Here is a 12,721-nt window from a genome sequence, read left to right on the forward strand (position 1 = left end):
AACTATGAAGATAGAACAACTTGTGAAGCACTAACACATAATACATGTTGATAAAAGTAAAACAAGGATTGTATAAGTACATTTGTCAAGGTAATATGAGGCAATACAGTGCAGTATAATCCAAGTAATAGATACAATGTAAGAAATATCTCTATGTGACATCAAACACATTAGGACAGCTCCAGTACTACCTCCTTTGATTTATATTGCCTGTCTAATGATTTACATATCTGTATATTCCTATATTTGAAAGCACACATAGCTCTATTCAGAATATCTTGTATAGGGCAGCGGTCATCAACTGGTGGGCCGCAGCCCATTGGTGGGCCTTGAGAAACTTTTGGTGGACCTCAGAGAAATCTCACCCCCAGAGCACCCCCAAAGCAATTAATCCAGGCTATGCAGAAACACAAGGCTGCACCGCCCACATGGCCCACAGGAACGCTCCCCACCCACTCACTCTTTACCCGGAAAACTTGCCTGATAAAATTGCTATTTTTCCTTTTTCAAACCATCATCTGTTCTGCTGTGCCAGGAGATTTAGATTAGCTAGGAAGCATGAAATGGTTGGATTTCTTGCTTTCTAGCTAGTCTTTATCTCTTCGGCTCTGCCGAACCTCCCTTAGGACTGAAGGTTTGCTTGCAAGCAAATTCAGTGCAGACTCATGGCAAGCAAATTTGAGAGACTGAGCTAGCCGATGGCAGATAGATCACTGAATGATTCTGTGAGCAACTCAATCTGCCTGCTTTGCCTGGTTTTGGGTAAAAGTTACTCTTTTTTAAAAATAAAAAGTGCAATGTTTACATGCATGGTGTGTTGCATGCATGGTTATTTTTAAATTTTTGCCATAGTTTCTTAAATAAATTTAGGTTTTTGAGTGTTAAATTGGAAGTAAAAATTATGTGATAACACCATGACTGAGTTTTAAAGGAACTGAGATTATAATTAATGGAACTTCGTATGAATAGTTTAAAAGAAAATTCTGTATTGGTTTTTCCTGCTTTGTTTATTGATAGTGAAGTTTTAATTTATTGAAATATTTGGGAATTTTCAATTTTAATATTTTTTAATTTTTAATAATTTTAATAGACATAATAGAAAAACATTTAAATACTATGGAATTAGAAGATTATTCATATGGTCTGATAACATATACGTTGCATGCTTATATATCTTATGCTTTTTTGAACATTTCATGCATTTCAAATATTCCATTGTTTGCTTATTTAGTAGTTTAGTATTAGAGTCAAATCAACCCCTGTTACTTACTTAAATCATATTAAACTGTTGTGATCTAAGTAGTATGATCCTTCTTCTTTGTTGGATACTTCTAAAGCATTTGTTCTAACTATGTACAATGTAGTCTGCTCTTTGTTTTGTTCCCCCTTCTTTTCATTTCCTTTCTAATTTAATTTTGATTTTAATTCTTATTATCTGTTAGAAATGAAAATGAATGTAATTTAACAAAATCAATTTAAAATACATTATTAGGTAAAAATTCTCCTACTAGTACATGCAATTTTGTTTTTCAACACTTTTTCCTATATGTCTGATAATTTGTTAAAATTGTTGCAGATGTTCCACCAACAAATCAGGGTGTGGATCACAAACAAGTACAAAGAGAGCTGGGTGACGTTGTCCTACATCTCCATAATCCAACAATTCTTTCTTCTTCTTCTATTGAAGTTCACTGGACAGTAAGTATAATAACAGCAACAACATGGAGGGGCCAATAGAAAGCCAGTTGTCAAAGAATACCAAAATGCAATGATGCATTGCTGATACTTCCCTCTTTATTACTTTAATGTGAAGTACAGTTGAGTATTCTTAATAATTTTGAAATAATATTTAATGAACTTTGGTTAGGGTTAGAGCTTGGCAGAAAAATCAGAAGTAAAAGGGTAAAAGTTAAAATTAATCCACCACAGGGATGGAATAATTATTTTTATATTCCACTGGTAATCTATTCTTTTTTGCCCATTTGATTCAATGCTATATACTGAAAGCACATTTGCATTTTAGACTGTGTCTTTATCACCACTAATTATAAATACATTGTTTCTGTTGTGTAGTACTTTTGTGTTCTTTGTAGTTAGAATTAAAAGTAATTTGAATTATTACTTTGCAGTGTCAGGGTTTTATTATTTCTGGAAAATTGTTTAAACTAAGAAATATTGACTTGATTATAGTTATCCAAAGAATGGCTCTGGATTTATAAAAGCAAAATCTGCTTCAAGTCACATTAACTCATAATGACTTCTTGGAAATAATACATAAGTAGCTGCCATCACTCTTCTGTTTTTCAATTTCCCAGGGAGGCTGTATACCTGGGATTCATTGAAAGAATCCCACTTCAGAACCTGCTTAGCTTACAAGATCATCCAAGTGTTGTCATTTGCTAAATTCTACATTTATATGAGAAAGCAACTTCTCTTTAAATTCTGTTCTGAATCTACTAATGAGGTCCACTAGTAGAAAAACTAAAATGAATGCCTGGCTTTCTGAAATTATTGTAGAGTCCTATTACATTCTGACATTATTTAATCAGATTTGTGTGTGCTCCTTTGACTTGCAAGGTATTTTAATCATCTTGAAAGCTGGTGAAGAATATTCACACTTACACACTATATTTAAAATGTAACTATGAGAAATTAAATATATAATGTTTGATGACATGATGTTGCATATTATATATATATATATATATATATATATATATATATATATATATATATATTTGTTTATTTGTTTATTTATTAATTAATATGGGTGTTTTGTCTTTAATGTTAGGTTGACCAACAATCCCAATATATTCAGGGATATAAAATTTTGTATAGACCAACAGCTTCATCTCAAGGGGAATCTGAATGGCTGATTTTTGATGTGAGGACACCAACAAAAAACAGCATTGTAATTCCTGAACTCAAAAAAGGAGTGAACTATGAAATTAAGGCTCGGCCTTTTTTTAATGAGTTTCAAGGTGCTGATAGTGAAATGAAATTTGCCAAAACTTTGGAAGAAGGCAAGTAGTAGCATAACTGCCTTAGTTTTTTTAAGTATTTCTAACTCAGGTTCATTATGAAGTTTATTTTTTCATCTTTCTCCTTATATTGATGATAAGTATCAACTGCTAAATAGTCCTGCATTTCTTTTTGCTATATCTTGAGTTAAGTTCAAAGGCCCATTTCAAACTTTTTCAATGAAGACACAAATGACCAGTATGTATATGATGAATAATAATGGATATTTACTCATGTGTGTGTGTGTGTGTGTGTGTGTGTGTGTAATTTGTAATGGCAGTTAATTGTGGAAGCTTCAGAAGTTGGTTTTAGCAAATGAGTTTTCAAATATTTCCCTTATTTATCAATAAGGGAAATTGAGGGTGATTAATTATTTTTTTCATTTTAAGCATTCAATTATGCAACAATTTGGACCTCATCATATTTGGTTCAGTTTACAAAAAGACATATCAGAAAAATACAAACATAATATTTTTTTTTAAAAAAAACGATCTTCCTTCCTTCCCTTCCTCCTGTCCCTCACTTGATGTTGCAAGATAGGTTTTGGGATTTTTTTACTTAAATGTAGCTTCTTAAATGACATGTTTAGTGATAGTAAAAGTACCGTTTTGATCATAAATATGCTTTCTTCCAAAACCAGCTCCAAGTGCTCCTCCACAAAGTGTTTCAGTCACCAAGAATGATGGAAATGGCACTGCAATTGTAGTAACTTGGCAGCCTCCCCCAGAGGACACACAAAATGGAATGGTTCAGGAATACAAGGTGATATATAGTTGTAACTTGGCAAATTATTGGGAATTATTATATAGAATTTTTTGTGGTTACTTAGCTCCATCTGGTGGTAAAAGTCAACATATAGTAGAGTAATATAAGAATTTCAATATCCAATATATTTACAATGTTTTTAATGTTAAAAGAATATTAATGATGATACTATATAGTAACAAATTGTATATATTTGTTGCTTAGAATCACTGCTATAAGTAAAAAGATATTGAAATAAAAGACAGTGAATGCTGAAAAATTAGCTATGTAAAACCAAATTCAAATAAATATTTCTGGGTTAAAATATACCTTTAATTAAACTTGCAATTTTGTATTTGAAATATAATACTAAATAATTTTGTATAGGTTTTTTTTTCCAAGAAAAAAAGTCTAAATTTAGTTCTAAATTATATAGCAGAATTAGGGTAGGGCTGAATATTTAACATTTCATGCTATTGAGAATATAGATTTGATATTTCATTATATCAAATTCAGTTGTGAATTGCCCTACAGTTAAAACAATACTGTTAAAGTGGCCATTAATGTCAGTGAAAAATTTAAAGTATGATTTTAAAGTGCTTAACTTTTAATTTTAATTTCCCAAGTACCGCTTTTGAAGAATGAAGATTTTAGAAACTATCAATTGTGAAAGAATTTTTTAAGTTATATTCCATGTATTTAAAGGAGAAATTAATGGGTGTGTCTTGTGACTGATTAATTAGATCAGGTTAGAATCCAAGTTTAGCTCTTGGAAAACATACGCAATACATAACGACAATTTCAATCAGCTTTTTAAAAAGTATTCTTCAGTACAATTTGCAATTTTACTTGTAACACGTCTATAATCATCTAGTAAATTAAATATCCAGAGAATTTATCTTTCTTATAAAAGTCCATGTAATCAAATTGTATTTATGTTAGATGACTTTCAATATAGTGAACTTTATTTTGTATTTAATTCTTTTGTTTTTAAGTTTTATAAGTTCTAAACAATATAATAGGAATTATTTATTTCATGTGCTTTTGTTTGGCATTTCTCCAGCTTTTAAAATAATAGTGATCCTAAAGTATTAACATTCCAGGATGTCTACCTAGCTGAAGACATCCTGCTTTGGCTAACTTTTTCTAAGTTCAGACACGGGCTCAGCCTTAGTATTTAAATGATTAATATGTAGGCAACATTAATTGGGGCTGTAGGTAGATTGCAAGATGGCAAAGCATCCCTGGATAAAACAATAAAAATTACTTCTTTATTGTTGCCAAGAGAATCCACAAGTGTCAAGTTGAGGACATATGTGTATCAATACCTTTATATTTCAAGCCCAATCAGCTGACAGTTCTTAGACAAAGTTGGCTAATCTTAAAAATTAGAGTAAAGTTGTAGTCCTGTTAGTATTTAAATGGAATAATACCAGAAAATCTCAAGACAATAAGTTAATTTGGGAAGTTGTGGGAAAGCATCCCTTTAGAAGACAGTGGAAAACTACTTTTGTATTGGGCCAAAAAAATCAAAGAAATTACCAGGTGTTTAGTTCCATCCATAGGCACTTAATGTTTTACACTACTCCTATTTTTATTAATAGATCACTATTAACAATTCTTAGTATTGTTGATTATGTTCCATTGAAATGGTGGAGATGTCTAAATATTCTAATCTTACAAAAATAATTCAGTAATATTTGTTCACAGTATATAGATGCAGTGGACAAAATTTTACTTCAGACTTCATTTCCAAATAGCATAAAATGTGTTGTCTCTAAAGCAGGCTGAACAACTAAATTTATATTATTTGCAGTTATGCAGATGAACAATTAATATACAACTGAAATATTCATTATGAAATATACATATCAGTTTATCAATTGCATAAATTTGAATTTAATAGACAGCTGGTTTTCAAATTGTCCATTCAATCAGTATTTTATTATATTTTTATGGTGATCCTTTTGTAAATAATTTCTAAAAAGAGATTATAACTTACTGATGCAAATAACACATATTTTGATAACATGTTTGTTTTGCACTTTGTTTCAATTTTTACAGATATAATTCTTCCGTAAATATCAAGTGATCAAGTGTTCTAATATGAAGACATTCTAGGAAAGCATGTGCTGTTTTATTTCATTTCTGGACTACTGACGTTTGCTCCAATAATACTTACATTAGAGAAACCATGCATTTTTTAAAATTAACCAGTTATTCTATTCTTATTTTAGTGTTATTTATATCAATTTGTTAGCAGCCTTTACAAATGTGTATTAACATAAATTCATCTTTATAATGTAAAGCAGAAAATACCATATAGTACATTTGGTTCCATGAGGAAAAATATTTTTTTATTCCTTCTAGGTTTGGTGCCTTGGAAATGAAAGTCGATACCATATAAATAAGACAGTGGACGGTTCTACATTTTCTCTAATAATACCATCTCTAATTCCTGGTATTAGATATAGTGTTGAGGTAGCAGCAAGTACTGGAGCTGGAACTGGAGTAAAGAGTGAACCACAATTTATTCAATTAGGTGAGCCATTTTTAATGCTTTCTTGAACATGTAGTTTTTTTATATCATATAATGAAGACTGGCATGTTCTCTTTTGTCTGTAGAGAATAAGGAATAAACATAACTTGCTTTTGATAAAGAATCTGTTTTTCTTTGTTTTATTACTGTGTCATAGATGCTTTTCAACACATAAGTTATATAGCTATTAACATATTAACTGCTGTCATTATTTACTGATGAACTTCAAAACAGTATGTCTTCTTTGAATACAAAGGACTGCCTTTCTATTGAAAGTTACAAGCTTTGACTTGCTATCTCATTGTTATTATAGTGTCATCAAATTTATTCATTTATTTATGAATTGATAAATCTAATAAACTACTCTAGTCATCCAATTCTAAGTAGTGCAATTGTAGCTAATACAAAAATAAAAACATTAAAATACAATAAAACAAATTCAGTGTATAATTACAGTTAAAATTATAATATAAACATACTTATAATATATTTGTCACTAGAAGCTTTACAACAGTCAAGACCTTCCAGAACTGCTAGGAAGCAAGTTGTTCCAGTGTACATCAGTCCAGCAGAGAAGGCAGAGTTTTCACTATAGTGATCTCGGTAGGCATGGCCCTTCAGCAAACATTCTGGTTGTCTTCACTTTAGGTCAGCAGAACTAATAAAGAATAACCAGACTGATTAATATCCAGCCCCTGAGTCATACAGGCTTTTTTATGTAAAGACCAGCTCCTTGCATTGTCCCCGAATCATACCAGTAGCTAGTGGTAATAATAAGGCAGTCCAGCAAGTATATGCTCTGATTTTATCTGTGGTTCCAAAGTCTAAAGTATCATACCACATGGAAACTATAAGTAGGCCATAGTCTAAGGAAACAGGTTACAATTTCAGTTTTTCTTATAAAGCTCCCATCAACAGCCTAGGTTTATCTGGCACTCTTAGTGGTGGTTATTATCATGGAGAATGTTTCTCACCGAGTACTACTCTACCATTCAATCCTTTAGTCCTTAGAAGTAGCTGTATTGGTTGTCTTGATTAGACCTGAGATGTTATGTGAAATTGTTTTGTTTCAATCTTGGATTCCCATGCTTGAGGTAGTTTTCTTTTTTCCCCCTTTTTTAAGTTCTTTGCCTATTTTCTAACTAAAATGGCCCTTTAAAATGCTACCAAATTGTTGAGGAGCAAACAGAAAGTGTTTTCATTATTGGGTGAACATAGCCTTTCAAACTAGAAATAGAAACATTATGTTTTGGTATAAAGGAGATTATTGTTTTTGCCAAAATAAAAGTCAGTACCCTTCCATGGTAGGTTCCGTGCTGAATTACATACACGCATGCACTATATTAAAAATAGATGAAACATCAAATAACTAATTGTTAATTAATTTCTTATAGCTCTACTGGAATTGTTCAGAAGACAGCCTTTGAGGCACATCATTTTTCTAGTACAAGAAAGTCATAAAACAATTAACCTATGTGCATTTATTAGAAGCTTCACTCAAATAATTATACATTTTAAGTATATGCTTCATGGCTTAAACATCCCTAATGTAATGAATGTTACTGCTGTAACAGCTCCCATTATGAACTGTATTTTGTGAACTAATTAAAATTGCTTTTGTGATAATATGCCAGCAAATGCAAATAACTCTACTCTCTGATGTTTTTTTGTGTTAAGCTGTAACCCCTACAGTGGACTGAATAAAGCCTCACTAATGCTGTTAGAGTTTGTCTGTGTGTGTGTGTGTGTGTGTGTGTGTTTGTGCATAATTTTGAATATTTTATATTTACATTTGCTTTAATGTTTTAAAATGTCTAAGAAAAATGTGCCCAAGCCTTTGTTCAAACATGACATCTACATGTCATTCATCTGAAAAGGTTTGCAAAGTCAAATACATTTATCTTGTTGTCATAATAAATTTACAAACTAAAGAATGTGCATTTTAATTGGCTAAAGTTAGTTACTTTTTTATTCGGTAAGGTTCAGTCTTTGCTTGATCAGAGAATAAATGTTAAATTTGAAAACTTTAAATTTAAATATTTAAAACTTTGGATAGATGCAGTAGAAGTATTATACAGATTAATGTTTCATTTATTAAAAAATTTATAAGGAAAACCCGAGAATTGGGTTGTGAGTTTGTATCCTTAAGAAGCTACTATTGTAATGTTGTGCTCATAGCACAGGAAACTATGCAAATATCTGTAGTGTAAGCTGAATATTATTATGATTATGTTCATTAGTTCACTATTATGTGCCAGTAGAGCTAAAGATCTTCAAGGAGAGTTTTTTGTGCTTTGACCAGGGGTGGGATTCTACCGGTGGGATTGATTCTATAGAACTGGTTGTTACGATTCTGCGCAATTTGGAGAACTGGCAAATCATGCCTCTGGCTGGCCCCACCCTTCTCCCCGTCCCCACCCACCCAGTCCTTATCATGCATGTGCAACATTGCAGGCATGCCTGACATAGCTAACTGTGTTCTCCCCTTCCCAGTTACTCCTTAAGGTATTTCATTTTTTTCCCCTCCAAACAATCAGCTGTTCCTATGATCAGCTGTGCCAAGTTTCCCCTCGTTGTCTTACTGCTTCACTAGGAGGCTTCCCTGAGGCCCAAGAAGGCAAAAAATGGGGAGTGCAGCTCCCCCCACCCCTACCCTCCATTTTTTGACTTCCTGGCCCCCAGGGAAACTTCCTGGGAGCAAAAATGCCCCCCAGGGGGCTTCCCTGAGGCCCAGAAAGCCCCAAAGTGGAGCATGAGGGTGCTGTGTGCTCCCAGGCTCAGTTTTTTGCCTTCCTGGGCCTTCCCCCCACCCCTACCCTCCATTTTTTGCCTTCCTGGGCCTTCTGAGAGCAAAAACGCCCCCCCTAGGAGGCTTCCCTGAGGCCCAGAAGGCCCAAAAAATGGGGAGTTGCTGCCAAAAAAGCCACGCCCACCCAGTCACAGGACCAGGCCCATGTAGCCATGCCCACAGAATCAGTTGTTTAAAAATTTGAACCTCACCCCTGGCTTTGGCATACTTGAGACACTTACTGCAGTAACTGTGCATGTAGAATGTTGGTTTGGTATGTCGTTTTATTTTGTTTTATAACATTTTCCTTTTTTATATGACTAGTTGGTTTTTATAATAAATTAATAGTAATATAACATGGAAATATATATTTCACTGGAAAATGTTTTTGAAGATATTAAGTGAAATAAAATTTAAAAATTGAAGGTATTATATACTCCATGATTATAATCATGTATAATGAATGGTTCAGTTAATAAGTTGAAAGGTTACAATAATAACGTATGATAATGGTGAAATACTTTTTTATTTAATGAATATTATATGGATAAGGCATATATTATAAGATTTATACATATTTATAAGAAAACATTGATGTGTGTGAGTGCGTGTGTATATATATGTGGTTTACACAAAATGGCAGATTCACTTTGCCACAGCATAACAGCTTTATTAACGTGTTTTCCTGTGAGCTGAGATAGCTAATCAAAAATTATTAGAAATTGTAGAAGCTGTAGCTTTTATATCTATAGGGAATCAAATTGGGAAAAACTATTTTAATTGCTTGTTTCCATATAGCTGCTTGAATTAACCACATTCTAAATTCTAAAACAATAGAAGACATACAATTAATTACAAATATTATAGTAATGCATAGAAAGAACGACTACTTTTTGAAGTTTCAGTTTATGCAACATCAAAATGTGTTTTTTTTTTAAAAAAAAATTATTTATTTATTTAAGAACATTTGTATGGCTGCCCTCTCATATTAAGCAGCTTTGCAATGTATAATATGATATAAAATGCCTTGTCACCATTACGGCTTCAAAATTATATCATATACATTATATAAAATTAAAAAAATCATACATAAATAAATTATAGAAAAGTTTGTCAGCTGCTTATTTATCACAAAGTTTGTTATTAAGCTTTTGCAGTATACATCTTTCTCTGTGTTTATGAAATTTTTATTTTAGTAAAAATATTAATGTTTGTATCAACACAAAAATGTTTTAGTAATATGGCAGCACTCCAAATGTAATCATAGTTTTCTAACTTGTATTAGTTTGTTTGCCATTTTATTAAATATATCATAGAGAAAATAATGAATAACTACAATATTGTGCATTTCTTATAAGTAACATTATTTTATTTCTAGAAGCAAATTTGCAATATTGTAAACTTCCTTTTTCAGATTCCCATGGAAACCCTGTGTCACCTGAAGACCAAGTCAGTTTAGCTCAGCAGATTTCAGATGTTGTAAAACAGCCAGCATTCATTGCTGGAATTGGTGCTGCTTGCTGGATTATCCTTATGGTTTTCAGTATTTGGTTATATCGCCACCGAAAAAAACGAAATGGTCTTGCCAGTTCTTATGCTGGTATCAGAAAAGGTATTTTGCTGAAGATTTTATAAATATAATTGATTTATCCCCATCCCTAAAATCTAGAAATTATTTAAATGAACATTAACAACTTTTCTGAGATCTTTAGTATTTAAAATGTGTCATAACTTCTATTTTAAACAAAGGCTGAATTGAACACATTTTGGGACCATTTTCAGGGCTGCCATATTATTGATTTCTTAGATTATGGCTTTTTTCTAAGGCAGAGATATATTTATTATTATCAAGAATTCTATTTTACTATTTATATTACTAGTATATTAATTTGAACAGCATTTTTTCACTGCTTCAGCACTCAGAGAAAATGTGGTTAGCCCCAGTGGAGTGTGATACCACTATGTTCCTATACTATGCAGCATTTTCTTCAACGTATATCTCCAAGTACCTTACAATAGAAGCTTCATATAGGTTACACTATATTGTATGTATGAATATCAACTTTAACGTGATGGCAACTACTATCAAGCCTGTCACAGCTGCAGTAGACACATTAAACAAATTATGCAAGCTTACTTTTTTGCCCCTGCTACCACCTGGAGATCTAGGCACAGCTAGGAACATTAAAAACTAGATACAATCTAATAAAAGACAGATGTGCTTATAAGTCCCAGGCTATAAGTCTGCTAAAATGACTTAAATGCTGTGGGAATTTTTCTTCTATCTTTTTTTTAATAACCATGTTATAATTAGAGCCACATGTGGAGTGAGTAGCAGGACTTATCTCAAAGAAAGAGCTGAAAATGAATAGTTTTACCACATTGCAGTAAATGTCAACTTTTCGATATGGCCCTACATATACAACAGACCAAAAGTATCTAAAAATATAAAAGGAGTTCTTCATCAAAAAAAGATAAACTTGATAAAATGGTTTTATTTAAAAATCTTCCTGCAGTTGGCTTTTGAAAGAATCAACTATTACTCTTATATGGAATGTTAATGCTTAGCATCCAATATTAATATTGTAATCTCTTGATAATATGAAGAAAAGGTCACAGAATTGCATATTTATAAAACTTACATTAGAAAAATATAAGATAAATATATTGTTGACTTATTCCTAAAATTTAAGGTGATTTCTGTTGTTGTTGTTTTGTTACTTTATAAAATTGAAAAGATTTAAATGTCAAGGAAATCAGGATATTCCAGAATGTAAAACATACATAGTAGACTGCCAATATTGGGTATCAGTAATACCATAGGCAGATTTCATGAAGCTGGAATAAAAAGTAATGTGTATTGGTTACTACTCTGCAAGGAAAATTAAGTAATATTCTTCACACTACTTTAACAGTTCTTTTTTTATGCTTTACTAATTGCATGATCCCATGTAATCTTTTATTAAGATCTACATTTTATTGACTAATACTATTAGCTGACTATAAGTGGAGCTAATTGTATAGCATGCAATTTGTTATTCTGATTCTTTGTTATTTTACTGTTTGTACTCTTACATATCTTCCAAATTTTAGTGGTGAAATAAAATTTTTGTCCTCAATGAAATATAATTCATAAAATAATATATCACATTCATAGCATTAAAGTGTATACATATTGCATTAAAAGCCAGGTAATTTATTTATGTAAACTGATAAATAAATTGGTGGTTTGGTTGTAAGCAGTTTTCTTCTACGTTATTTATTTACATTCTTTATTTATTTATTTATTTATTTTCTTAATATTGAGCATTTAGTTCAGAGTAAAATAATGGCAATGTTGCCAAGTCCAGTTATTTTGGATAACTTGCTTTCCTTCCTATGTGTGTGCGGGAGTATCTTTATCTATAACTGTGTGAGTGTTTGTGTATGAAAACTTTATTAATATCTCCATTCTACTTCTGAAGGACATTGAATACCTTTTACTTTGTGAAAACGAGCATCAGAAAAAGAATCATAAGAGAATTACCATAATTATTTTTTTAAAAGAGTGCTTAAATAGTTTACAGCATTGTTTTTAGAGTTTTGAAGATATTTTACCTTTTCTTTCAGTGCCAGTATTCCAGGAAGTT

The 12,721-nt window shown here is 31.6% G+C and overlaps 1 protein-coding gene across 5 annotated transcripts in view; it reads left to right on the top strand.

Moving 5' to 3' along the window:
- Nucleotides 1-12,721, top strand: part of ROBO1 (roundabout guidance receptor 1) — a 311,709-nt gene that overhangs the window by 271,230 nt on the left and 27,758 nt on the right. For all 5 annotated transcript variants that reach the window (XM_087937498.1, XM_026700668.2, XM_087937500.1 and 2 more), the window contains exons 13-17: nucleotides 1,577-1,698; nucleotides 2,792-3,023; nucleotides 3,662-3,783; nucleotides 6,136-6,307; nucleotides 10,507-10,704. In XM_087937498.1, the coding sequence (XP_087793624.1) occupies nucleotides 1,577-1,698; nucleotides 2,792-3,023; nucleotides 3,662-3,783; nucleotides 6,136-6,307; nucleotides 10,507-10,704 (846 nt within the window). The remainder of the gene's footprint in view (nucleotides 1-1,576; nucleotides 1,699-2,791; nucleotides 3,024-3,661; nucleotides 3,784-6,135; nucleotides 6,308-10,506; nucleotides 10,705-12,721) is intronic.

Source organism: Pseudonaja textilis, chromosome 7 (genome assembly GCF_049901715.1).
Source record: "Pseudonaja textilis isolate UNSWEBS1 chromosome 7, rPseTex1.2, whole genome shotgun sequence".
Taxonomy (NCBI): domain Eukaryota; kingdom Metazoa; phylum Chordata; class Lepidosauria; order Squamata; family Elapidae; genus Pseudonaja; species Pseudonaja textilis.